At 46.4% G+C, this 27,838-nt stretch overlaps 2 protein-coding genes and 1 pseudogene across 10 annotated transcripts in view; 1 reads left to right on the top strand and 2 right to left on the bottom strand.

Annotated features, from left to right (window-relative positions):
• The window catches only part of Rere (arginine-glutamic acid dipeptide repeats), a 359,917-nt gene extending 356,710 nt beyond the window's left edge, over window positions 1-3,207 (top strand). For all 6 annotated transcript variants that reach the window (XM_059255429.1, XM_059255433.1, XM_059255430.1 and 3 more), the window contains 2 exons: window positions 346-526; window positions 784-3,207. In XM_059255429.1, the coding sequence (XP_059111412.1) occupies window positions 346-526; window positions 784-817 (215 nt within the window). In that variant the 3' untranslated portion in view covers window positions 818-3,207. The remainder of the gene's footprint in view (window positions 1-345; window positions 527-783) is intronic.
• Window positions 3,208-3,861: 654 nt separating this feature from the next.
• LOC131905373 (U6 spliceosomal RNA) lies at window positions 3,862-3,961 on the bottom strand (annotated as a pseudogene).
• A 7,078-nt stretch (window positions 3,962-11,039) lies between these two features.
• Slc45a1 (solute carrier family 45 member 1) overlaps window positions 11,040-27,838 on the bottom strand; it is a 32,039-nt gene continuing 15,240 nt past the window's right edge. For all 4 annotated transcript variants that reach the window (XM_059255436.1, XM_059255439.1, XM_059255440.1 and 1 more), the window contains 4 exons: window positions 26,272-26,425; window positions 14,429-14,605; window positions 12,559-12,764; window positions 11,040-11,437 (listed from right to left, as the gene is read on the bottom strand). In XM_059255436.1, coding sequence (XP_059111419.1) covers window positions 11,171-11,437; window positions 12,559-12,764; window positions 14,429-14,605; window positions 26,272-26,425 — 804 coding nt within the window. In that variant the 3' untranslated portion in view covers window positions 11,040-11,170. The remainder of the gene's footprint in view (window positions 11,438-12,558; window positions 12,765-14,428; window positions 14,606-26,271; window positions 26,426-27,838) is intronic.

The raw sequence follows: 27,838 nt of genomic DNA on the forward strand, positions 1-27,838 counted from the left end.
ACAGCAAAACAGCCTCCCCGGAGCCAGGACTGCCTGGGCTGCAGAGGATGATAGGCACCTGACTGGAGCTGAGGGCTGGGGAGGAGAAGAGGGCAGGCAAGATCTGGGCATGAGGCCCAGGGGCCTCTGGGATGGGCCTCCTTCCTGCCTGGGGACTCTGCTGAACTTGGCCCGCCCCTGGTAAAGCTCTCTGGAGAGCCTGGGAAGGGCTGCCCGGTATCTCAGCTAGGTGAGTGTACTGCAGAGCAGGCTCTCTGACCTCCTTCCTGGTCTCTGTCTTGGTTGCCCTGGTCACGGCTACTCCCTTGACTTGTTTTGTAGCAGAGCGTGTTTTGTGCTTGGCAGGCACCCCCTATCCCCGAGACCTGCCTGGAGCTATCCCACCCCCCATGTCAGCCGCCCACCAGCTTCAGGCCATGCATGCCCAGTCAGCCGAGCTACAGAGACTGGCCATGGAGCAGCAGTGGCTGCATGGACATCCACACATGCATGGTGGCCACCTGCCAAGTCAGGAAGACTATTACAGGTGAGATGAAAGGGAGCCTAGGCTGCTCACCCCCACCCTATCCCTACTGTGGCAAGCACCAGGAGCCATCCTTTTTGGTTCTAAGAGGGAGGGATGCATGCAAGCATGACTTGGCTGGATGAGAGGCTGCCAGGGTGGGGTGGAACCCATAAGCAAACAGATTGGCCAGCCTTTGCCTCTAGCCCGTGGGGTGTCATTTCCCTGTCACCTAGCACACCCTGATGCCCATTCTCTTGTTCTCTCCCCTTCCCCACCAGTCGACTGAAGAAAGAAGGTGACAAGCAGTTATAAGTTATTTATTTGTTAATGCTGGCTGTGGAAACCCCAGTTCTAGGGGGCAGAAACAGGACTTTACATCCAGTAGGAGCTGCAAGAGCAAAGGGGAATATCGTCTAAAGATTTCTCTATATATTTAAAACCCACAACTAAAAACACATCTGCATAATAGTGTTCGTTTGTTGAGAGGATTTCCTGAGACCAATTTGGGTCTCCCTGCATGACAGTCTCCCAGAAACTTGGTGTGTCCTGGGCTGGACTGACACCCAGAAAGCTTACCTGCGATCTTGGGGTTTGGCTTTAGTTCTTTTCCTTGATTTCTCAGTAGGTGCTAGAGTCCGTTCACACCCTTCACTGTGCGCGCAGACACTGAGGCATGTGGGCTCTGGAACCCATGAGGTTTGCAGAGAAGTGGCATATGAGTTTGAAATCCAAGAGCTATAATTTTTAAAAAATCTTTTATTTTAATACATTGTAGGGAATCTTCATAATTTGAGACAGTTCTGCAGCATGGCTTTTTACATCTGTAAATAAATAATTTTAGAAGTCTTTTTTTCCTTCCACAGACGACTATTCTGATCTATTTTTTCCAGCCATGTCACAAAGTGTGAATTCCTACCAGCTATTGACAGAATACAGAGTTGATTTTTTAATAAAAAGTTATATATAATTATCCCTTTAATTAAAGGGAACAGATGGGCGTTTCTAGTTTCAAGCAGGCAGGAGCTTGGGACTAGGTTTGGTCATAGCAGTGAGCATCCAGGGGTTGGCAGGGACAATGTTACAGGCTCTTTATTTTGTGCTTTGGTTTCCCTTCTGTCTGTCCCTCGCATGTGCAGTGGCAGGCGTGTTTGAGCGAGCCTCCTTTCTTATTCATAGGAGTTTAGTGTTGACTTTGTGTTCCCTGGTGTCCCCGTCGTCCTGTCTCCAGTATAGAAAGCATGTTTACGTGTATGTGTCTGATGATAAGTTTCCTTAGAGTTTTATGCACATGTTTGATTGTTCTAGATAAATTGTCATAAACAGTTTAGGAAGTTCAAGAAATGATGCGGTGCACAGCACATGAAAGACCTGGGACATATGCTTGCCAAAGGAATGTTAGAAATCTGTGAGTGTGCATGTCACCAAGCCATGCCTGCCACAGAGGGCCTGCTTTAGAGTGAGGGACATCCTGGGGTTAACATGACATGGGTCTGGCCTGTAGTTTGGGCTATAAAGCAGGCTGTGCAGGTGATCTGCATCTTCCTGGGAAACCATGTGTGTCCTGCGTTTGTTTCCACCTGGAAAAGGACTGGGAGTCCTTGTTGAAACAGGCTCCCCTGGGAAAGCCCCCTCCAGCAGGGCCTGGGGGATATGTGTGACCCCTCCCTTGGACTCTTGAGGGCCATTTCTACTCTTGTATGCAGTGGTTGCTTCTAGAGACAGCCAGTCAGCCAGCCACGAGGTGTGTCCTGGCCTGTGGAGGAAGTGGCTGTAGCTAATCCGGCCTTCACTCTGCTCCAGGCTCGGACTCAGGTGCGGCAGACCTCATGCTCCCAGAACCATGCATGGGGCAGCTAGGATCCATTTGTCTGTTGAAAATGTTGGTAGGGTTTTTGTTTTGTTTTTGTTGTTTTAACTTTCTTTTTCTCATTCCATTCTGCCTTAACTTTGGTTCTTCATAGGAGGCAAGCTCAAATAACCTTTTATTATCAAACTTCTGGCCACCTTGGCATGAAGGCATTTGTTTTCTTCTTGGGGTGGTGACATGCTCTCCAGGTGGTCTGCGCTGCCCTCTGGACTGAGGAAAGCCTCAGAGCCTCATGGGCTCCGGCCAGGCAGGTCCTCTCTGTCCCATGCCACCACCTCCTTCTCCCCTTTTAACTGAGTCTGCCATTCAGTTAAACCTTTATCTCCTCTCCAGTACCCATTTTCCAAAGAGAAAGAGTGAAGTACTTAGAAGTCTGAACTTGAAATCTGTCCGGAAGTGTTTCTTTGTTAGTTTTGGGTTTCTCCCCTGTCCCAAGGCGGAACGTTGAGTTCATGTCCTCCGTGACTGACTAGTTTGTTCGGAGGCCCTGGACCTTCGTGGCATCTTTGAAGCCCAGCTGCTTGGCTTCCTTTTGGATTTTCCTTCCTTTCATTTGAAGTTTGGGTTTGCTTTCTATGTTCTGTACGTATCTTGTTCAGTGTCGTCAAGGCTGAGCTTCACGTCTCACTACAGTGGAGCGGGCGGACATTCTGATCGCTGCATTTCTTTAGATCTCGGAGCTAAGTGTATATATATGAGTAGTTTGCCATGAGATAACACAGTGTAAACAGTAGACACCCAGAAACTTGTGACTTCTGTGTTCTCTCCATTTGAGTATTTTGTAATTTTTTTGAAATATTTGTGGACATAAATAAAACCAAGCTACACTACAGAACCCATTGTGTTGGCCAGTGCGCTGTCTCCTTCTTGTGTGGTGGGGTGCTGCAGAGAGCCAAGGGGGGGTCTGCTGTTCCCTGCTGCCAGGCCCCACTTCACCTTCTAGAGCAGTTTCTGCAAACATAGGTCTGTGCTGTCCGGGAAGAAGAGCTGCTGTAGCAAACTCCCTTGCTCTCTGAAACCAAGATTGCCACCCAAGTCCACCACTCTACTTACACCGTCACTGGGATCCAAGGAAGAGTCCCTGCCTGCTGAGCAGCTGCTGGAGCCATCTTCTCCAGAATCAGTCCAGGTTCAAGGTGCCGTAGACCCTGTAGAGTAGCAGTTCTCAACCTGTGGGTTGCAACCCCTTTGGGAGTCAAGTGACCTTTCACAGGGGTCGAATATCAGGTATCTGCATATCAGCTATTTATATTACAATTCATAACTAGCAAAATTACAGTTATAAAGTAGCAACAAAGTGCTTTTGTGGTTGGGGTCACCACACCATGAGGAATAGTAGTAAAGGGTCCTAGCATTAGGAAGGCTGAGATCCACTGCTATGGGGGCTTCCCCAGAGACTCCACACTGGATGGCCTGTAAGTGTGAATGTGGCCATCAGAGGCCAGACTAGGACTTGGGGTAGATTCCTGCTATGGCTCTGCACCCCCCCCCCCCCATGGAGCGCTTCATGAATTTGCATGTCATCCTTGCACAGGGGCCATGCTAAATCTCTGTATCGTTCCAATTTTAGTCTGTTCTGCCGAAGCGAGCACTGCGGGGCCTTTTTGTTTTTCTGAGACAACAGTTTCACTGTGTACCCCTGGCTGTCCTGGAACACACACTGTAGACCAGGCTGGCCTCAAACTCACAGAGATTCATCTGCCTCTGCTTCCCGAGTGTTGGGATTGAAGGTGTGCACCACCACTGCCCGGCTCTGCTGTGGCTTCTGAGGACCAGGGACATTTTCTCCTGAACATTTTTCTATTAAAGCCATGAGTATTTTGTAGATGTTTCAAGAAGTGGAGCAAGATCAGTTCAGAGAGTGTATATTGGTAAGCTGCCTGCCAGGAAGGAAAGCCTGGGGACAGCGTGGGTCAGGTGCTGCTCACTTAGGGCAAGAGAAAGCATTAAGCGGCATGCAATGATGGCCCTAAGCAGTTCTGGTCCTGCTCAGCAGCTTGGGGATTGACTTGTACAGGGATGGACTTGCAGGCCAGCACGGGAGGCCAGGCAGCAGGTCTTGGGTCTTCATACATGACAGAACTGGGTAGCTAGGGATGCCAAGTGAGCATTGTGTGGCTGGGGTCCAGTGGCAGCTGCTGTAAACTTAGTTCTTCCTGAGCATAAGCACATGAAATGGAGGCATCAGACTTCAATGGTAAGACCCAGGTGACAAAACTGTCCTGTGGCCCCCACAGCTCCAATACTGGATGTATAAGCAGTGGAGAGAACAACAGTACCCACAGACACCTGTGTTCATAGGACATCACAGTAGCCACAGCGCTCACTCACCAACAAGGGGATGTACACGTGTGTGCATTACATATATAAGTGGACAGTGGAATGCTTTTTGGTCAGAAACAAAAATGAAACCCTGTCGTTTCAAGCAGCCTGCATGGAACTTGTGGTGACTTAGGTGACACCGTGTGTTCTGATTGAAGCTGAAAATATCAGTCCTGAGACTCAGAAAGGTGGGGAGGAGGGAAAGGAAGTTGTTTGTACTGTGGAGTAGCTAGTTCATGATAGTTGACAGGCTTATAGTTTTGCTTATGGTAAGAGTTTAAACTAGCTGGGCAGTGGTGGTGCACACCATAGAGATCCAGAACAGCCAGGGTTGCACAGAGAAACCCTGTCTTGAAAATAGAAAAAGAAAAAAAAGTCTAAATTAGGAGAGTACAGACCTTCCCATGGCTTTTCATTATAAGGCCCACTAGCCTTGAGATTTGGTTCTTAGGCAGGACATACAAGTATCTGGTTCTTCACAAACGTCCACTAGTGTGTATCACTCAGTAGGGTGTGGACATTAGTCAGGCCATTTACACAGCCACGTTTCCAAGGCAGAAGACTCGTATCTGAGTGGATGAAGTGATACAGATTTCTCTTGCCTCAGGCTAGCCCTGCCTGTGGTTACTCTAGTGACTGGTCCTTTTTGCTCCAGAAATGAGTCCTCAGCCTGGGAATGGAGGACCAGCAGCCCACTTCTGAGTGTTGCACACTGGCTAATAAGCAAATGACTCCTTGATATGGTAGGAGGTCGTGACCTCAGCCCACATTAGCATGGCTGGGTGCAGAGCTTCCCTGTTGATAGGCATCCCTAGTGAGCTGTGCTGAAGGAGACTTCACAGATACCACTGGGTAAGTGACCGACAGTGACTTCCCAGGTAGAGCTGTGCAACTGTGGATGTTAACTGCTGTGAGTGAGAGCCAGATCCCTTCCACAGAAGCAAAGCTGGGCATAAGGGGCACAAGCTGGTGACAGCGACTATCCTCGGTCTCCTGGCCAGCCTTGAGAGCTCCAGGTGTGTTCCTCAGCCTACAGCTTTGAAATCAGAATGGATTTGTTACTCAGTTAGCTGGGGGTTGAGCAAATTGGTCCCCAAACCAGAAGAAGTACCTGTGCCAGAGAGATTCAAGGAGGTAAGCCATGCAGCTGGCTGTACCATTGAATGGGTTCACATTTGAGAGTATGGCAGACAGGCTGGGATCCTGGGGTACAAAGCAAAGCCTGGTGGTGTTAGGCCATGGGAGATACAGTGTGGGTCATGAATGGAACACATAGCCTCTTGCAGGCTTGGAAGCCCATGCCCTTTTTTTTTTTTTTTTTTTTTGGTTTTTCGAGACGGGGTTTCTCTGTGTAGCTTTGCGCCTTTCCTGGAACTCACTTGGTAGCCCAGGCTGGCCTCGAACTCACAGAGATCCGCCTGGCTCTGCCTCCCGAGTGCTGGGATTAAAGGCGTGCGCCACCACCGCCCGGCCCATGCCCTTTCTGTATCAGGTATCTAGCCCTTAGCGTTCTCAGTATTGGAGACAGACCATTCCCAGACTCTTCGTGGGCTCATTTCTGCCCAGGAGCCCTGGGAGCCGAAAGTCTGGACCCTGCTTCTCTGTCCCTTTTACCCAACGTGGCTATCACAGCCATTTGTATTTTGACAGGGATCCATGCTGCAGAAACTGCACTGTGGCCCCCAGACCAACTCTGCTTGGACATCTCAGCTTCCCTTGTCACTAGCTCTGTGACTGTTCTACGGGGTGGGTGGGTGGACACTTTAGAAGAAAGCTCCTTGGTACCTAGAGGTGACTTGCTCGTAGATGTGAATGTGAAAACCCATCTGGGGAGCCAAGTGACCGCTGCTGACAGTCCTCCCCACAGTTCCTCCCCTTCAGCACCCCAACACCACACCTGGTGGACACTGTTCTTAGGAGCTCCTGCCCTGCAATTTGGCCTCTGGTGAATCCCAGGGGGAATTCAGAAAACAAGGAGGTTAGTTGGTTGTGACTTTTGGAGGGAGTATGGGTGGAGGCCCAGGGTTGATAGCAAGTCTTTCTCCATTGCTCGCCTCTGTAGACATTGAGGCAGGATCTCTCACTGAACCTAGCTAGCCAGCTTACACAGAGATTCTGTCTCTGTCTCATTACGTGTGGGCCACCACAACCACAGCATTTACACGGGTTCTGTCTGGGGATCCGAACTCTGGTCCTCACCCTGGCAAGGCAAGCACTTTATCCACTCAGCCATTCTCATCAGATCACAAGGAGCTTGTTAGAAGACCTGTTTGACTCAGCAAGGGACATGGAGCTACTTAAGGACATAGTTTTCTGTGCCTGACATCCTGCTGACATCCTGATGTCACTCCTAGGTCCCTTTTACTCCCTTCAGTCATGGGGCTTGGCCACTAGTCCACTACAGAACAGAGTTCTGATCCTGGCCACCAGGTGGCAGTGGGTACAAAGCTAGATGGCTGTCCTCTGGGGCCACCCTCTAGAGGACAGACCTGTGACCAGGCCCTTGCTGAGATGATGCGGGGGTGTGCAGCAGCTGGGGAAGTGGCTTCTTTCTTTTTCTTTTTCTTTTTTTTTTTTTTTCCTTTTGCGCTGGAACTCGCTCTGTAGACCAGCTGGCCTCAAACTCACGAGATCTGCCTGCCTCTGCCTCCCAAATCCTGGGATTAAAGGCGTGCGCCACCACGCCAGGCAGAAGGTGGTTTCTGGGTCAAGGGGCAACTGGAGAAGGTCACAGTAGACAGGCTCGCAGAGATGACAGAGCTGACGTGCTGTGCCCTGGCAGATACTGTGGACAGGAGGGTTTTCCCTTTACTTACTTTGACGTATCTGCAGGACCTGGGGCATGCACAGCAGTACTCTTTATTAAGTACTCATTGAGAGAAAGTGCATCTCCTCTCCTTCCCTCTCCCTCCCTCCCTCTCTCCCTCCCTCTCTAATGTAGCTGCCTGACTGCACCTCCCAAGTTCTGTGCCGTGACGACACTAGTCCACAGTGCTGAGGCTTCGTGCTGGGAATCCATGAGCTGTGGGTAGCTTCCAAAATTCTTGGACCCAGAAACCAACTCTCAAGAATCTCCCTGAGCAGCTCTGCCATGAGGGCCCTTGTGTGCCCAGAAGGTATCCCAGTGCCAGGGGCACTGTCCCCAGATGTCCTCATCTGCTCACACAAGGGAAAGAGCACTTCAAGCAGGCTATGGAACCTTGCACATAACTTTGAACCAAAGAGAACCTATGGGGCCCAGGGACTATGGGTTCTGGCATGTTTGAGAGAATCTGCCACCATTCCCATGAAGCCTTACAGCAGAATACGAGTGTCAGGGTGCCAGTTGACCATACCCCTAAGATCACTTGGTGAGTAAGGCAGATGGGAAAGAAAGCTACTGGGCTCTGAGGCATCCATCCTCAATACCAAGTATAGGGTTCATGGGCACTTGGGGTGTTGCATTTCTGAGACGAACAAGGGAAGCAGGGTACTTCCAGTTTGAACAGTATGGCTTTAGTTTTGGCTTTGGTGGCCTTATTGAGGCCCGTCTTAAAGGCACTGGGTAGAGGTTAGAAACTTTTTTTCTCTTTCCATGGATTGACAAGCTCACTAAAGTGAACCCCTAGGGAACAGCGAGGAGCGTGGGAAGCCAACCCAGGTAGGGTGGGGCTCTGGGGCACAGCATGCAGTGGTTGCTCCACTGACCCCTGCTGGGAGCAGCATGGAGTGTAGTCCTGGCCTCTGCTCCAACCTGGGTCAGGCAGGCACAGAGCACAGACACAGGCAACTAGAGGCTGACAACCCTATGTGAAAAAGCAATGTGTTTACATTTACGTGGGACAGTTCCAGGAGGAGGGCCCAGGATTTGACGAGCCAATGGCTGGCTGCAGCTTCCCTAGTCATTTCTCTTGCAGACTGGAACAGTTCTGGGAAAAACCAACCCAGAGCAGAGGATAGCTTTTCAAGACCACATTCTCTACACTCTTCTTGCATAATAGTTGGGTGGTCCATGGTGCTGGGGGAAGCCTGAGCCTAAGGAGGGCCTCTGGAGCTGTGGCTCGGGAAAAATTCCAGAGACCTCATGTAGCTGAGAGCACAGAATGGGGCTGGGGAGGTAACTCGGTGGAGTGAAGTACTTGTCACAAAAACATGACCTGAGTTAGATCCCTGATGCCCACAGAAAAAAGTCAGGTGTGATGGTATGTGTTTCTATTCCAGCGCTTGGGCTAGCAGAGAGAGGTGGTCTGGGGAGTTCTCTGGCTCACTAGCCTAGGCATTGATCTCTGGCCTCCATGTGCATGCATAACACTTACATTCACACATATGAACACTTTTTTTTTTTTTAAAGCACAAAGGGTATGAAGACAGAACTTGATTCACTAGTTCAAGGGTAGGAGTGTGCCATTCATCTCTAGAGGAATGGCAGTGTGGACAGTCCTGAGTGGACCATGGGCTCTTATTGGGCAGAGAAGAGTAGGGCTTTTCTTATGGACAGTACTTGAATACAGGTACAGTGTCTGTGGCCTTGGCACTGGGACAGGATGGGAGGAAGTGGGCTTAGAAGGCAGCCTGGGGGCAGGTTAGACAGGAGGCAGTTACACAGGCTCCTGCTGTTGCCTGGTATCAAGGTGTGTGGGTGTGAGCTGGAGACCAGAAGATGACCAGGAGGGCAGGGTACAGAAAGATGCTACATCCTGGGACCCAACAGGGCCCAGTTGGTGGCACTGAGGACAAGCACACTGGATGCATCTGTGGATTATATGGAAAGTTATGACAAGGAGGTTGACTGTGAGCCAAAGAGAGGTGGCTTAATCATACCGCAGCGCACATGAGTTTATGCTCAGCTGGCCCTGACTGGAGAGCAAACTGATGAGCTCCATGTGACACAGTCTCTTCAGAGACCATGCACTGGGGGCACCATACCAGGCCCAGTGCATTAGGTACCACAGTGCCCTTTCCCAACTCTTCCCACACAGCCAGTTAATCGCAGAATGAGAGAAGCCATTGCCCGGGGTGTCTCTAAGACAGCCTTGAGCAAGCGGGGATGTTGGGTAGTGGAAGATGGCCAGGGGTCTCATGAGAAGTCAACTCTGTAGGTCAGTAAGAGGTACTAGAAGTCCAGAGACATATTCTCATTCTGTGCAAGCTCTGGCTCCCAGAGACCTTCAGTGCCCATCTGAGCATTGAGGGCTGAGAAGGGAGGGCACACGGCACTCAGGCAGGAGGGTGGGGTGGGCAGCTGTGTCCTGATGCCTTCCAAGATTCTCATTTCTTTGGTCATGTTGAGACATGCACTCGCCCAGACATGTCAATCAGACTCTAATTCAGAGATTGTCCCTTCTCTTTATAGGGCACTGCTCAGTGGCATCTCATCATAGTGGCCTAGACACACCTGTTCTACTCACAGTCTATAGCACTCACCACCATCTTTAAGCATGAGCCTCTGTTCCTTAGTTTGTGTGTGTGTATGGGGGGATCTTTAATTTACATTAATCCCCGAGGAACTGCTTCTGCCAGCCCCTGCAGAGCAGTGACTGGTCTCTCCTGGGTGAGAGGGTGGTAGGCTCCTCACTGACTGGACTCCTGGGTAGGAGGATAGTATGCCCGAGAGATTAACTTAAAGGGAGAAAGGTTTATTTTGCTTTTTGTCGTAAGTTCTAGGCCATGCTCCCTGTTGAGCTTGTGGTGGCACCAGGCATCACATGAGATGTATAGCTGCGAAACTGCTCAACTAATGGCAGCAAGAAGCAAAGAGAGAGAAGAGACCACCATCCCAATGTCCCCTTCAAGGTGTGCCCTAATGACTCAGCTTCCTCCCATTAGGCCCCGCCCCTTAATGCTCCATGACCTCCCACTTGCACAGTGGGCTGGGAACCAAGCCTTCAGATCCAAATGGATAGGTGGGAGGAGGGAGGGGTGGATGGATAGATGGGTGGTTATGAGGCTTTCTGAACCACCACTCCCGGGGGGGGGGGGGGGGACAACACAAACCTGTATAACCATGATGTAATGTGCAGAATATATGGTGCAGTTACCCAGAGGTGTGGCGTTCCCCACTCTGCACTGCTGACATCTTGGCCTGGGTAAGCCTTTGCTGTTGGGGGCTGTGTATCCTAGGATGTTTATGACATCCTCAGATGGCAAATGGCACCCAGCTAAGCTGTGGCAACCAGACACTGTTGCAGACCTTCCAGGGAGCAGGGAGATAGATACCGAAAGCATATGTTGATGGAGAACCACAGCTGAGAGCAGAGTTACATCTTCACTTTTGGTAAATGATTTTCACATGACACCCCCTTCCCCGAGGAGGGTAGCTCCGCCCAGGTGACCTCACACCCTTGGATAAGAGAGCTTCTAGAAGGCTTTGCTGCTCTCATTTATTTACCACATATTTACATGCCACTGGAAGCCTGGCTGGCTGCCAAGGCCTTTGGTTTCTCAGTGGCCAGCCTGCAGCAGACCACCTTCAAGTCCAAAGTTGAGATCTGGAGACATCAGACATTCAACAGGAGGGGCTGGTGCTCCTCATCAGCTGTGTCGCCAGAGGGGATTTCGTAGGTGACACACAGGGAGGAGTAGAGGCAGCCTAGGAAGGACACGAGGCTGGAGAAGTACATTACACCGTTGGCACTACCCACAGCTGAGGTCAGGGGCCCCAGGACCAGAGAGACAAGGATCTGGGCCAGAAAGTACTGGCAGCTAAGCAGTGAGATGTCCATTCCCATGCCACGCCGTGTGCCGTCCGCGCTGGACCCTGCGAACTGACCAGGGAACAATCACATCAGTTAGACCTGCCACAACTTCCATGCAGGTGTGGGGATGAGGGGACCCAGGAAGAGCAGGCAGGAGGAACAGGACCATAGCAGGGGTCAGCCAGTGTCCAGGGGGTGACAACCAGAAGATAGGCTGGCTTTTTTCTCACAGGTGGCACAGGGCTGTCCCTGCTTATGCACCTGCCTGGCCTCAGAGCAGTGGCTACACAATCAATGAATATGCCAGAAGTCACTGAATTATACACTTTGTTTCTTTGACTTTATTTTTTGAGACGTGTTCTCACATAACCCCAGCTGGCTTTAGACTCGCTATGTAGCAGATGACTTTGAACTCCTGATTCACACACAGCTGAGTTACTGCATGGTAACACACACTTGTAGTCCCAGTACTGGGGAAGTGGAGGCAAGTGGACCACTTTGAGGCCAACCTTAGCTACGTGAGACTATTGCAGAAAACAAAACAAAAGCAAAAACTCTGTGAGGAATTAGACCTCAGTGAAGCTGCCGAAAAAGAACCCGTGCTGAGGACCAACAAGATACCGCGGGTACAGGGCTTGCCGTCTGCTGATACAAGCCTCACAACCTAAGTGTGATCTGCAGAACCTGTGTGTGGGTGCAGGGCAAAGACCAGCTGCAGTGAAGTCCTCTGACCCGCACACATACGTGGTGGCCCATGTAACCACGCGCACACATCTTACATCACACAATAGTAAAGATCTGGGCTGAATAAAACAAGCCTTTTTCTTTTCCTTGCTAGGCATAGGCCTTTCACATCAATTCTGCTTTTAAAATCCCTGCCTCTCCATGCCACACTGTCATTACCACGTTCCAGGTGTCCTGCTCTCCCCTCTCTAGACTCAGCTGTGTTAACAGGGGACCCCCTCCCCCAGTGTCCCTGTTCAGAGTGGGAAGTAGTCCCTGTTCTAAGGTGCCAGTGGCTGCCTGGGCAGCTCCAGGCGTGGAGGGAGCCCACTCAGAAGGGCTCCCTCCATTCAAAGCTGTCCCCCTCTGCCTGGATGATCTCCATTCTCACCCTCTGCCCCCCACAGCTCGCACAGGACTGTTCTCCGTTAAGGTGCCTCTAAGAAGCAAGTGTCGACTGTACCCACCTTCTTACTCTGGTAGTAATCGCAGAGCAGGGAGTAGGGCAGGGTACAGAGCGTAGAGAACAAGATGCCATAGGTGGTGCAGAGGGACAGGACCACGTACAGGTTCCTGGAGAGTGTGGCCAAGCCAGTGCCCAGGCCGAATGCGAGGTAGGCGATGAAGTAGAGGGTGCGGACGCTCAGGCACTCTTCCAGCTTCTCCAGGATAGCTGCAGGCAGGACAAAGGCTGACTGGGTGGCCAGGCCTCTTCCCTGGGCAGAGCAGAGGCAGGCCCAGGGAGCAGGTGGCTTGTCCCTGCAGGCCTGTTGCATGGATAGCAAGACCTGGGGTGTCCCCATTCACACCTGCCACATAAGGGCCCTGTGGCTTCTACAGATCAAAAGGTGAGACTCCCGAGGGGCTCAGCAATGTGGGGTCTTAGGTTAAACCTTGGTCTCTTGCTTGCAATGGGAGCAGCAAGTCTACCCCTTGGCTGGCCATCATCTCCATGCCATGATCTACCCAGAGAAGAAATGACAGCGGGTAATGTAAAACACAAGGCCACCGGCTAGGGGGCCAGCACCCCCAAAGTGCTGATCTCAGGGGCTCACAAGTGAGACTAGCAACTAGTTTGGGGATCTCTGGGGATTGAACTTGGCTTCAAACACGCTAAGCACATACATAGACTATTGCACTGAACTACATCCCAGGCCACAAACACTCTACTCATTTCCAGCTTCCCTAAGGTGAGGGAGGTCAGAGAGGGCAGTTGGCATACTGCAGCCTGCAGCCTGGTTTTGTCACATGTGTGTGGTGCTATAAGATGGGGCCCAGAGCCCTGTAAGTGCTAAATAATCGCTTCCACCCCCCGCAACTTCCCCTCACCCCAACCTACTCAGCCTGGCTTGGACCCAGAGCCAAGAGTGGCTTTGTACTTAATAAAGAAAAATTAAATATTCATTTAACGTGCATGGTAGGGTTGGGGCAGGGGAGACATGCGTGTGTCACGGCACATGTGTGGAGGTCAGAGGTTAATTTGTTGAATTCACTTCCTTCCACCGTGTGGACTCTGGGGATCAAATTCAAGTTGTCAAGCTTGGCAGCAAAGGCCTTTACCGGCTGAGCCATCCCAGCTGTTTGTATTTTTAAATAACTCAAAAAAAAAAAAAAGCTTTGTTTGTTTTGGTGGCACATGAAGACTCTATGATGTACACATCTCACAGAGCACACATAGGTATTATTGGCCCAGGGCCATGCCGAGTGCCTCCTGTGATGTATGACTACTTAGGAACCATTGGGCACTGTTAAGAGGCACATTGGCCTTTCACCCTAAGACCCCAGGAGAATACTGTAGGTTCATGCTGCCAGCCAGGTCCCAAAGGGACTGTCCTGGGATGAACACGGTATCCCAGGAACACACCCTCAGGATCCACTCAGACTCCAGACTGCCCATCTGCACTCAACACTCTTGCCTCCCACATGACCACGGATGGTGGCTGGCCTCCTTCCCAGGCCTCCTTTGGCCCCTACTGTCCCGTGGAGCCTCATGAGAAGAATGGGGTTAGCAGCCACGCACCAGCCTGTACATGGCCCCATGGCTTGTCCCCAGGCCCCGCTTTGCCCTTATGTGTGTGAACTCATGGTCTAGGCAAATCTAGACATGTCCTTTTCAGGGTACCTCCTCTTTGGAGACCTGATACCCACAGGGTTGGTCTCTGCACCCTAGACATCCACTCTTGGTCCAGGACAGTGCAGCTGGTAGGTAGCAGTAGCTGAGGACCTAAACCGAAGATAGTGGTGTCTCCCCTGAATGGGTACTTCAGGCCTGCAGTTGTGGGGATGTGACCTCTTAGTCATTTACCAGAAAGTGTGCATGCAGCAGGTGGCAAGTACCTGAGTAGAAGGCGGCGCTGAAGGCGTAGATGCACATGCCCCAGCAGCCCATGGTCACACCACTGTTGTACTTCTGATATGCTTCCGACGTGTGCGGTGCCTTCGGGTCGCCCTGGAACACCACCTCACCCATGAAGTCCGTGTAAAAGAGCAGCATGCCCTCAAAGGAGAGCCACCCTGGAGAAAGGAAGAGGCCATAACCTCAGGCCACCGAGGCTGTGATACTGTCCTTTATGGTGATATTTTATTTGTACTGAAATGTGATTGTATTTGTATGTTAATAAATAAAGTTGCCTGGGGGTCAGAGCTAATAGCAAGCCATAGCAGAAGCTGGGCGTTGGTGGTGCACGTCTTTAATCCCAGCACTTGGGAGGCAGAGCTAGGCAGATCTCTGTGTTTCCAAGGATACAGCCAGCATGGAAACACACGCCTTTAATCTCAATGCCAACCATAGAGACCTGGAGGTCTGTACAGACAGGCAGTGACGAGGAAGTCATGGGGTTGGGTTTAAAACCAATGAGAAGGCTGAACAGAAAGTCTATATAAAGAAAAGCACACAGGAAGTAGCTCTCTTGGCTGAAGAGGACAGCAGCAGCAGTGAAGGGTAAGGTTTTTAGCTCTTAGCTCTGACCTCTTGGGCTTTCATCTCTGCATTGGCTCTGTGTTTCTTATTTAACAAGACGGTTACATCTACATCTGGCGCCCAACTTTTGTGGTTCGTACAGCCTAATTGCAGTAGCTACATGCAGCTTTTGGCTGAAATGCCAATGCACGTGGTTGGAGCTTAAGGAAGCCGGAGCCCAGGCTCGACTCAACTCAAGCAGAAACACGTGGCTGGATTTAAGCTTTCAGCCAGAACTTGTGGCTATGTTTTCTTCTTCTTCTTCTTCTTCTTCTTCTTCTTCTTCTTCTTCTTCTTCTTCTTCTTCTTCTTCCTCTCTCTCTCTCTCTCTCTCTCTCTCTCTCTCTCTCTCTCTCTCTCTCTGGATTCACACCTTGGACACTATGTAGCTGTTTTGAAATTCCCTCAGATTTCTACTGTTCTACACAGACTTGGTAAGTCAATTAAGATATCAGATATTTTAAAGGAAAAAAAAAACTATTTAAAAGAAAAAATTTTTTCCACATTTAAAAAAAATGGGTTTTATGTGTACATTGGAAGAAAATTGAGCTTTGTTTGAAATTTTAGGCAGTCTGACAATGGAACAACTATATGAGAAGATTAATGTTGATCGAATTATGCACTTTATTACTTTTCTTATCCTTATTTTACTATTTAAAAAGATAGTCAATTTAAGTGCCAGGATAAAAGTTTTAGAAAAACCTGTTAAAATGAATTATAGAGAAATTCAGATTCAGACAGAAGAAATTAACAGTGAAGTTGTTTCAAGATTGGATCATAAGGTTACAGAAAGAAAGCCTGTTTTCACACAATCACCCTTAATTTATCCAGTAACCATACAGCAACTACCTGATCAAGTGAATACACAAAATATTTGGGCTCCAACTGAAATGTTAGATTTACGAAGGTTTAAGGAGGCAGTAGTATCTTATGGCATGCATTCCCCATATGTAAAGCAAATGTTAAACTCCTGGTCAACTTATAATAGGATTATACCACAGGACTGGCAGGAGCTGGCACATGCTGTTCTGGAACCTGGACAACAGCTCCAGTGGCAACTGTGGTTCAAAGAGGAGGCTAAAAACAGAAAAACAATGGAGGGATAAAGGTATACAAGTCTTCCAGGATCAGCTTGTTGGAGAAGGCCAATATGCTTCAGCACAAACACAATGTTTATATGATGTCCAAACCTTAATTCTATGTAGAATGGCAGCCTTGAATGCATGGGACAGAGTTGAGGAACCAGGAAAGACAACTGAGTCATTTACAAAGGTTATACAGGGCCCAAAAGAATCTTTCACAGATTTCTTACAAAGACTGACTTCAGCAGTAAAGAGAATGGTCCCAAATTCAGAAGCCAGTCAGATAATAATCGAATCTTTGGCTTTTGAGAATGCAAATGCAGCATGTAAGAGAATAATCAGGCCGTTAAAGGCAAGCTCTGCACCATTGAAAGATTGGATTAGAGATATATTTAATGTTGAGGCTCATGACCAAGATAATATATGGATAGGAGAAGCAATTTCAAGAGGTTTGAGGAATGCCAGATGTTTTGGATGTGGAAAACAAGGACATTTGAAAAGGGACTGTAAACAGGTCATTCCTAGAAACAATGTTTCTTCAATGAACAGTGGCAACAGAATGCCCCTTCCTTCTGGAGTATGCAGAAGGTGTGGTAAGGGAAAACACTGGACCAAATAATGTAGATCAACAAGGGACAGGCAAGGTAATCCTTTGTCTCGGTCTTTGGGAAACTCCCAGAGGGGCCTCAGGCAGGCCCCCACAGCAAATCCAGTTCAGACCTTTCCTGCAGTCATAGAGGAAACCCCTACTCAGAGCAATTAAATAACCAAATGCCTATTGGAATAAATCAAGTTGCGCGGGATGATGAAACAGAGAGAATAGAAAATTCAGGAGAAAACATAAAGAAAATTTTTTGGCAAACTTCTATAAATGAACAAAGACCAAAATTAACAATAAGAATAAATGGTGTTTTGTTGTCTGGTCTGGTAGACACAGGTGCTGACGTTACCATACTTGCACCAGAATTTTGGCATCCAACTTGGCCTCTTCAGGAGGTAAATGTTCAACTGTTAGGAATTGGAACATTATCTCAAGTGAAACAGAGTGCAAGATGGCTCGAATGTATAGGTCCAGAAGGACAGAGAGGAAAATTAAAACCATATGTGGCTAACATAGCTTTGAACCTGTGGGGTCGAGACCTGTTGCAACAATGGAATACTCAAAATTAACATCCCTCCAACCTCAGAAACAAATCATAAACTAACACATGTTTCTGAGAGAAATATTAGAAGATATTATTCTAATGAGTGGTCACCAGCCATCCATATTATACAAGAACAGGGCACAACAACTGATGATCTTCCAAAGACACCAACAGCTCTACCTTTAAAATGGTTAACAGACAAGCCTGTATGGGTTCAGCAATGACCTTTAACAACAGAGAAACTCCAGGCTTTAGAAGAGCTGGTAGAAGAACAGTTAAATGCTCAGAATATTGAAGAATCAACAAGCCCTTAGAATTCTCCTGTATTTGTTATTAAAAAGAAATCTGGTAAATGGAGAATGGTAACAGACCTTAGAGCAATTAACAAAGTAATTCAGCCAATGGGCTCTTTACAATCTGGAATTCCTTTGCCTACTCTATTACCAAAAGGATGGCCTCTCATAGTTATTGATTTAAAAGACTGTTTCTTTTCAATATCCTTACAAGAAAAAGACAGAGAAAGATTTGCCTTCACAGTGCCTACTTACAATAATTCTCAACCGGTTAAAATATTTCAATGGAGGGTCCTCCCACAGGGAATGTTGACTAGCCTAACCCTGTGCCAATATTTTGTACAACAGCCATTGGAAGTGATACGTTAAAAAATTTCCTAAATCTATAATTTATCATTATATGGATGATATTTTACTAGCTGACTCAAATGCAGATACTTTAGAAAGAATGTTTGAAGAAGTAAAGAAAATTTTGCCTTGCTGGGGATTACAAATTGCTCCTGAAAAGATACAAAGAGGAGATTCTATTAATTATTTAGGATATAAAATAGAACTACAAAAAATTAGACCCCAAAAGGTGCAAATTAGGAGAGATCGACTATAGACTCTTAATGACTTTCAAAGATTATTTGGAGACATTTCTCATCTACGAACTATTATTGGGGTAAAAAATGATGAACTAAATAATTTGTTCAAAACCTTAGAAGGTGACAAGGACTTAAATAGTCCAAGAGAATTATCACCTGAAGCTGAGAAAGAATTGGCCTTGATAGAAAAGAAAGTACATGAAGGACACGTGGATCGTATTGATCCAAAGCTGGATTGCATTTTGGTTATTTTACCTTCTAGGCATTCTCCTACAGGAATATTAATGGAGGGAAGATATTATATTGGAATGGATAGTTTTACCAAATAAACCGAATAAAAAATTAAAAACTTATGTGGAAAAAAATCTGACTTGATTTGGAAAGGCAAATTGAGACTTCATCAATTAGCAGGAATAGACCCAGCAGAAATTGTCATACCTTTAACTAAAGAGGACATTGAAAAATTATGGACAGAAAGTGAACCTTGGCAAATAGCTTGCAGTAATTTCTTGGGAGAAATTAATAGCAAATATCCCAAAAAGCATAGAATTGATCTTATAAAGAGAGATGATTGGATTTGTATGGGAAAAACCTATATCTGGGGTTCGTACATTTTAACACATGCCAACAAACAAGGAAAGGCAGAATACAAATCAGAAAATTAAGCAAAGTGGTTCAAAGTCCTTATAAGTCAGTTCAAAAATCGGAATTGTATGCTATTCTGTTGGTATTAATGGATTTTTCAGACCCTCTCAACATAGTTACTGACTCTCAGTATGCTGAAAGAGTGGTATTACATATTGAGACTGCAAAATTTATCCCTGCTGCTTCAGAATTAACTTCACTATTTATTCAATTACAAGATACAATCAGGAAAAGGAGTCATCCTTTATATATAACTCACATCCGATCCCATACTGGTCTGCCAGGCCCTCTGGCACGAGGTAATGATGAGATTGATAAATTATTGATAGGAAATGTGCTGGAGGCCTCAGAATTTCATAAAAAAACATCATGTCAATAGTAAAGGTTTAAAAAAGGATTTTTCCATAACCTGGCAACAAGCCAAAGAAATAGTAAAGAAATGTCCTACTTATTCCTTCTACAATCAAACGCCATTACCAGCAGGATGTAACCCAAAGGGTACTCAGAGGAATGAAATCTGGCAGATGGATGTGTTTCACTTTGCAGAATTTGGAAAACTGAAATATGTACACCATACCATTGATACTTATTCAGGATTTCAATGGGCAACTGCTTTGAGTTCTGAAAAAGCTGATTCTGTAATCACTCATTTGCTAGAAGTTATGGCCATCATGGGTATACCTGCACAAATCAAAACTGACAATGCTCCATCATATGTCTCTGTTAAAATGAAACAGTTTTTTGCTTATTACAATATAAAGCATATTACAGGTATACCACATAATCCTATAGGTCAAGCAGTTATAGAAAGATCAAACAGAACTCTAAAGGATATGCTAAATAAACAGCAAGGGGTAACAAAAACCCCCACAAATAGACTGCATAATGCTCTATTAACTTCGAATTTTCTCAATGCCAATGAGAAAGGAACAGCAGCTGCAGAAAGACATTGGATAATAGAAAAAACTACAGAATTAAATCAGCCTATATACTTTAAGGATGTGCTGACCTCAGAATGGAAACCAGGATATGTGTTACGTTGGGGATGAGGTTTTGCTTTTGTTTCTACAGGAGAAGATAAGCTGTGGATACCATCAAAATTGATAAAGGTGTGATTTGAACAAAAGAGACCTCTTAGAGGAAGTGATAGTTCATCAACCAGCACGACCATCCAATTTAAAATAACTTATATAATTAACACATGCCTTTTCATTTAATCAGGTAATAACTTGCCGAAAGGGAACCTCCCCAAAATTAGTCTTAGGGAAAGATTTTTTGTTTTTGTCTTTTAGGAGAATGAAGGCTGTGGTATTGTATTCCCCCAAATATTGTGCATGCTAATAAACTTATCTGAGATCAGAGACAGAACAGCCACAATATTAAACATAGAAGTTAGGCAGTGGTAGCACACGCCTTTAATCCTAGCATTCCAGAGGCAGAAATCCATGTGTTCAAGGACACAGCCAAGCATGGTGACTCATGCCTTTAATCCCAGAAAGCAAGCCTTTAATCCCAGGGAGTGAGGCAGAAAGATATATAAGGCGTGAGGACTAGAAACTAGAAGCATTTGCCTGGTTAAGCATTTGGCTGGTTAAGCATTTAGGCATCTTGCAGCAGTTCAGCTGAGAGTCATTGGGATGAGGACACAGAAGCTTCCAGTCTGAGGAAACAGGACCAGCTGAGGAATTGGCAAGGTGAGATAGCTGTGGCTTGGTCTGTCTCTCTGATCTTCCAGCATTTCACCCCAATAACTGGCCCTGGGTTTGATTTTATTAATAAGAACTTTTAAGATTCATGCTACAGAAGGCTAAGGAATCTGAAGAATACTAGACAAATAAAGAAAAGGGACAAATCATCTATCCCAGGAAACAGAGTGAAATGGCCTATGGGTATATCATCTAAAAAAATTTATAAGTCTTCCTAAATGTTTGTTTCTGCTCTTCTCTAAAGAAATTTAACACTATTGGTCTTCTAATAGTCCCAGTTCAGTTAAAATTTAAAGCTGACTTTGGAGTTGGAGAATGGCTCTCTCCTTCTTTAAACTCAAGCATGTTGTTAAAAGGAAAATGCAAACTCCCTGTATCATGCCAGAAGAAAAGAGCCATCTTCTGCTATGGGACAGGAGAAAAACCAAATTAATTAAGGGACTATTCTATTACTAATCTCAATTCTTTGATTCTATTCTGATTCTTTAAACTTTTCTTAAAGTATGAATTTTATATCAAATTTACAAGATCAATATATATATACATTTTAAACTTTGTTAAGATATTAATGGTCTTATAGAGTACTAACTAATTCTAGAAAAAAGGCTTCAATTAGCTGCATATATATATGTCTTTGTGTTCGAGTCTCTTATCAGTTTTCTGCAGGAAATCATGGCCAGGCCTAACATCAACTGAAGTCTCCAGGAAGAAGATGGGGCCCCACAACAACAACAATTCTACGTGGACAATAATAATATCACTAAGCTGACAAACATCATCTACAGATCAGCTTTGGACTACAAAGTGCTCAGAGCAATTTTGAGAGGGCTAGCTGAGATGATCCAGTCTCAAAGACTACTTGAGTAAGGACTTGAGATAAACTCTGAACTTTGGCATTATGCTCAAACTGGACAATGAAGGATATAGTTATTTTTCCTAGAATTTGACAATTAACCTAAAATTTTTCTTTTCAGAATAAAGATACCTTCGCCCATACCCAGGAGGAAGCAATTTTAAGAATATGACGCCCACATTCCCAAAGAGGTGGTGTGGGGTGGGTGGTTTTTTGGTCTTTTAGTGAGTTTTGGGTCTGAGATAATTTTCATTGCTTAGGAGGGTTGGTTACAAGTTGTTGTTAAGGCCGGGCGGTGGTGGCGCATGCCTTTAATCCCAGCACTCGGGAGGCAGAGGCAGGCGGATTTCTGTGAGTTTGAGGCCAGCCTGGGCTACCAAGTGAGTCCCAGGAAAGGCGCAAAGCTACACAGAGAAACCCTGTCTCGAAAACCCCAAAAAAAAAAAAAAAAAAGTTGTTGTTAAGGGTTAAGAAAAGGGCTAAGCAAAGGAGATTAGATTTAAGGTTCTTGTTTAAAAAAAAAAGTAAGAAAAGAAAAAGAAAAAGACAATTACTAGTTTTAAATACTTTACATTGGATTGGATTTTTTTATATTGTATACAAATCATATATATTGAAATTGATATTGTTAGAAAATGCTGTATGTATATTTCTAATTTTGTTCAAAATATTGTACTTATACCGTTTATTTAACAATGTAATGCAATTTGCTGATCCTTGAATGTTATCATTACCTACTATTAGGATATAAAAAAATGAAAGTTAGTAGTTAGACATTACAATAAAACTTGTAGTCATATTAGGTATGTTTTCAAGATTGAGCAGATATATTTTAGATAGACAGGTCATCTTCAAACCCTTCAGAGATCTACAGAATATGGCATTTAAAATGTTTTAATAACTTAGAAAATTTTTCTTTTTTGTTATGGCTATGAGACATGTCAGCTCCTGGCAGTACCAATCTACTTCAGAGAAAATATGGGCATTGAAGAAACTGCATATGGAGTTAACTTTCATTGTGGCAAAAGTTAGCCACTGGACAACAAAGTATCCTCGAATCAACTGCTGAAAAACAGGACAAAATGAACATACAGGACACGAAACAAAGGACTACTGATTCTTGCCAAAACAAGTGTGGTTATGGCTTTATCAAAAGGCATCTTCTGAGGCCAGGACAAAATGGCATCATCCCTGAAGTGGCCTTCGCAATCCAGAAAAGGTACAGTGCCCTTTTCTTCAAAGGCAGCTGGACAGGCAATGGGCCGATGGCTTCTGATGTGCAATGGGACAGTAGCTGAAACAGTTATTCTTGAAGAGTAACTAAGCTCACACCTCTCAATAGTAGACCGGCATTTGATAGAGGGATGTGGAGAAGAATGGGATGCTGAGATGAAGCCACACACACATATAACCAAGAAGAATGGACAGCTGAATTCAAAAAACATCAACAATTTCCAGAATTTAAAATCCTGAATCATGACAGGACACTAATGGAATTCAGGTGTTTCTGGTACATGGACTGCTCTCACCCAATGTGAGGTCGAACTGTTGACCTTGTGTACATCCTAGTTCACAAATGAGTCTGTCAGATACGCTAAGCCTATAGGCTGAAGATGATGCCCCAACACTGCGGAGAAACCTCAGGTGACTGTCCAGGCAGCTGGCTGTTTCTGTCAACTCACATTTTTTTTGGAAGTTGCTTGCATGCACTTCCTGTTTTATTTTTATTAGGTAATATTATTTCCTTCTTGGGTCTCTGAGGGAGCTGAAGATTAGTTAGTTATAGTTATAGTTTTCCTTGTTAAGAATTTCAGAAAAGAAACTCACTAAAGAGGTGTAAGTGTATAAATTTGAAAGATGTAAAAAGACAGTTCTGTTAGTAATATATGTAGCATGAATCTTAAAGAATCTTATTAATAAAATCAAACCTGGGAGCCAGGTATTGGGTTAAAGCTGGAAGATCAGAGAGACAGAACAGGCCACAGCTTCCTCGCCTCCACAGTTCCTCAGCTGATCCTATTTTCTCAGACTGGAAGCTTCTGTGTCCTCATCCCAATGGCTCTCAGCTGAACTGCTGCTTGAAAGCCTGAATGCTTAACCAGGCCAAATGCTTAGCCAGCCAAATGCCTCTAGTTTCTGGTCCTCACGCCTTATATACCTTTCTGCTTTCTACCATCACTCCCTGGAATTAAAGGCTCACTCCCTGGGATTAAAGGCATGTGTCACCATGCCTGGCTCTAAAAAATCCATGCCTGGCCTTTTCCAACGTGGCCTTGAACTCACAGAGATCCAGAGGGATTTCTACCTCTGGAGTGCTAGGATTAAAGGTGTGAGTGCCACCATTTTCTAGCCTTTGTATCTAGTGGCTGTTCTGTCTCTGACACCAGATAAGTTTGTTAGGGTGCACAATATTTCGGGGAACACAATACCACCACAAATATAAGTTAGGATAGAAAGTGAATCAGGTACATTTTGGACTTACCAAAATAGGATAGACAATGGAATTATTTTCTCTGAATTTGTCAAATACAAATGGACTAGACATTTTTTTTTAGGTATTTATTGCTTGTCTATATGGTATATAGTTATTGTACTTTTGTATATAGTTTTTCTTATATTAGTTATAACTTTTTTCTTTTTATTAAATAGAAAAGGGGAAATATGGTGATATTTTATTTGTACTGAAATGTGATTGTATTTGTATGTTAATAAATAAAGTTGCCTGGGGGTCAGAGCTAATAGCAAGCCATAGCAGAAGCTGGGCGGTGGTGGTGCATGCCTTTAATCCCAGCACTTGGGAGGCAGAGCTAGGCAGATCTCTGTGTGTTCAAGGATACAGCCAGCATGGAGACACATGCCTTTAATCTCAATACCAACCATAGAGACCTGGAGGTCTGTACAGACAGGCAGTGACGAGGAAGTCATGGGGTTGGGTTTACAACCAATGAGAAGGCTGAACAGAAAGTCTATATAAAGAAAAGCACACAGGAAGTAGCTCTCTTGGCTGAAGAGGACAGCAGCAGCAGTGAAGGGTAAGGTTTTTAGCTCTTAGCTCTGACCTCTTGGGCTTTCATCTCTGCATTGGCTCTGTTTCTTATTTAACAAGACGGTTACATCTACATCCCTTCCTTCTGGCACTCTTACTAGATAGAAAGTAACATACGAAAGCTGGGCTTGGTGGTTCACACCTGTGAGCTCAGCACTTAAAATGTGAAGGCAAGAGAATCAGGAGTTCAAGTCCAGCCTGGGTCATGTTAGCCAGGGTCATGATGTTTTGTAAAGTGCCTCCATTTTGGTTGAAGTGTGGTAGTTCCCATAATGACAGTAATTAAGTTTCCAGAACTATAAAGTTTGTTATTTCTAAACTCTTGCCTCCCTGACCCACAGACCCTCCCCCAGTAAAGGCTGGCCAGGAATGTTTATCCATCACCTAACATCCTTTTTTTGTGTTTTGTCTCTACATAGTCCTGGCTGTCCTGGAACTCACTCTGTAGACCAGGCTGGCCTCAAACTCACAGAGATCCACCTGCCTCTGCCTCCTGGATGCTGGGATTAAAGTCATGTGCCACCACACCAGCAGGGGGAAAATATATTAGGAAATGCAAACTGTGGTGTGGGCCTGATGTGTATACTGATTCTGCTTCCAAGTGCCGCTCTTTGAAGACACCACTAACACCTTCCTTGGCTGAGGGCAGTGATGGCCAGGCCCTCTCAAGCCACAGTAAATGGTCGCCACAATGTCTATGCCATCAAGTAATGTTTTAATCTGTGTGTGTGTACTGTATGTGCTCACATATGTGAGTATACTTGCACATGTCCTCAGTCACTCTCCATCTTATTTCCTTAAGACAGGATCTCTCACTGAACCTGGAGCTCCTTGATTGGCTGGAGTGACTGGCCAGCAGCCCCAAGAGTCCTTTTGCCTTACTTTGTCAGCGCTGACGTCACAGATGCATGCTGCCAGGCCCAGCTTTTTTATGTGGGTGCTGGGGAGCCAAACTCAGATCCTCGTGCTTGTGTGGCAAGCCATCTCCCCAGCTCAGTCACTGATTAAACAATTATTATCGTTTAGTTTTGAGATAGGGTCTCAAGTTACAGATGGGCCCAGAACTTGCTACGTAGCCAAAAATGGCCCCTAAACTTCTTATCCCCCTGTCTCCTTCTCCTGAGTACTGGGATTATAGACACACTTGGTTTATGCGGTGCTGAGAATGGAATTCATACAAGCACTGTACCAAGTGAGTATATCTGTAGCCCACCAAATATTGTGAAACTCATTTCCACAACAGCAAAGTATGTCCCCACACAGATCCATCATTTAACCCTTCCCCGCCTTGGATGTCTGTGTCCCTATTCCAGCTGTTAGTGGCATAAGCTGTGCTCCACTAAACACCATCGCATAGATTCTTGGTGCCAACCATGATTTTGGCTTACATGGGACTATTACTGGGCAGTGGTGGCACATCTCTTTAATCTCAGCACTCAGGAGGCAGAGGCAAGCAGATCTCTGAGGTCAGCCAGGGCTATGTAGAGAGACCCTGTCTCAAAAACAAAGTCTTGCCTGTGATATTGGTTGTATCCCTCTGAATGGCCGCCCTAACTTACACAATTTCTGTCATCCTCAGGCCTTCAGCAGCTCAACAAGTGAATGAAAGCCAAGCTGGAGTCTTTCAATAGTGCCAAGCCCTGGCGGTTTAAGAGCACTGTCAAGTATGCAGACGGGTGGGGTCTGCATGCCTTCACATCTGAGGATGACATTCCAGGAAAGTGGGGTTCGTCACTTAACCTGGAGGAGAGCCTCCAGTGCAGGCTGAGGAATGTGAAAACCCCCGAGGAGTGGGGCTCTGTGCTCAGACCCAGTGCAGGCAGCACCCTGGCTGGACCTGGTCACAGACGGCGTCACAGCTCACCCAGAAAGTGGTTGACACAGAGATTTCGCAGTGCCTTGGGCATGTTGTAGATGGTGGAACAGAGGCGTCGCAGGGACAGAGGCTGTTCGGACTGCTCACTGGAGCCGGTCAGCTCGCTCTCATACTTCACACCATTCAGGAGGATGTTTGCGACCTGTAACAGAGACTGAGTCAGAGCCACTAGGCCCACATCCCACCAGGGCATGTGATGGAGTGTGCTGAGAAGCAAAACCCGGACAGCTCACAGCACACGTTGTGGGGACCTCTGTCTTTTTCTAACTTTTCATTTTATTTATTATTATTATTATTATATGTGTGTGTGTGTGTGTGTGTGTGTGTATGTGTGTGTATGTACGTACATGTATGAGTGCAGGTGTGCACATGCCAGAGCACACATGTGGAAGTCAGAGGACAATTTTGGGAATCAGTTTTCTCTTACTGTGGGTTCCAGGGATCAACCTTAGGTCATCAGGCATGTGCAGCAGGGACGTTTGCCTACCAGCTGAGCCATCTCACTGGCCCCACTCCGCCTTCTTACAGGGTGGTAACCAAGGACCAGGCACCCCATGGGAAAGAAGAGCTGTGGGCTTCTTGTCTGAGACCCAGGAGCAGCTAGAGGTAAAAGTTCATTGTGAGCACCCCACAGTGTGGCACAGGATCTCTCTCTCTGTCTCTCTGACATACACACACACACACACACACACACACACACACACACACACACAGGAAGTCCCTCAAAAAGTAGAGATAAAATTAAAATAAATACAGATGCGGGAGAGGGACGGTCAGTAAATGCTGCCATGGAAACATGAGACCTGACTTCAAGCCTTAGAACTTGGGTTTAAAAAATGCCACATTTGCAACCCCAGCACTCAGGAGGCAGAGACAGGCAGATCTCTGGTCTTGCTGGGCTAGCCTGGCCTACTTGGCAAGTTACAGGCCACTGAGGGACCCTGTATTAAAAAAACAAGGATGGTGTCTGAGGAACACCCAAAGTTGACCTCTGACCTCCACATACATGCACATACATGTGCACATGCACACACATGAAATACAGATCACCTCTAGCCCAGCCAGCCCTCACCTTCTCTCCCATAGGAGAAGGCTGTGAAAACTTACTTCAGAGGGACTGAAGACACACTGTTTAAAACCCTCTCCACACACAGGGGTCTCCTACCACATGGAGGACAGGGCAGCCATGTCAGTGGATACCTCATCCCTCAAGGGGGTTCAGATCATGAGACACAGACCCCCACTGTCAGCAGAATGAGCAGGATTTGGTTTATTTCAGGGACATAGCACTCAGTGGCCCTGCAGGCCACTGGCATGGCTGCCAGCCCTTTTGAAATGAGGATTCTCTCCCCAGCGCCTTGCCTGGGTTTGGGGCACTGACTCCTGTGGAGGAATCCTGGAACTGAGCTGTTTGGAGAAAAGGAGGCGGAAGCACTACTCTGGCTGGGGGCGGGGTGGCGCTGTGGGCACTAGACTAGCTTTTGTTGTTGTTTTTCCAGACAGGGTTTCTCTGTGTAGCCCTGGCTGTCCTGGGAACTCACTCTGTAGCCTCGAA

This window comes from Peromyscus eremicus, chromosome 2 (genome assembly GCF_949786415.1).
Source record: "Peromyscus eremicus chromosome 2, PerEre_H2_v1, whole genome shotgun sequence".
NCBI classification, from domain to species: domain Eukaryota; kingdom Metazoa; phylum Chordata; class Mammalia; order Rodentia; family Cricetidae; genus Peromyscus; species Peromyscus eremicus.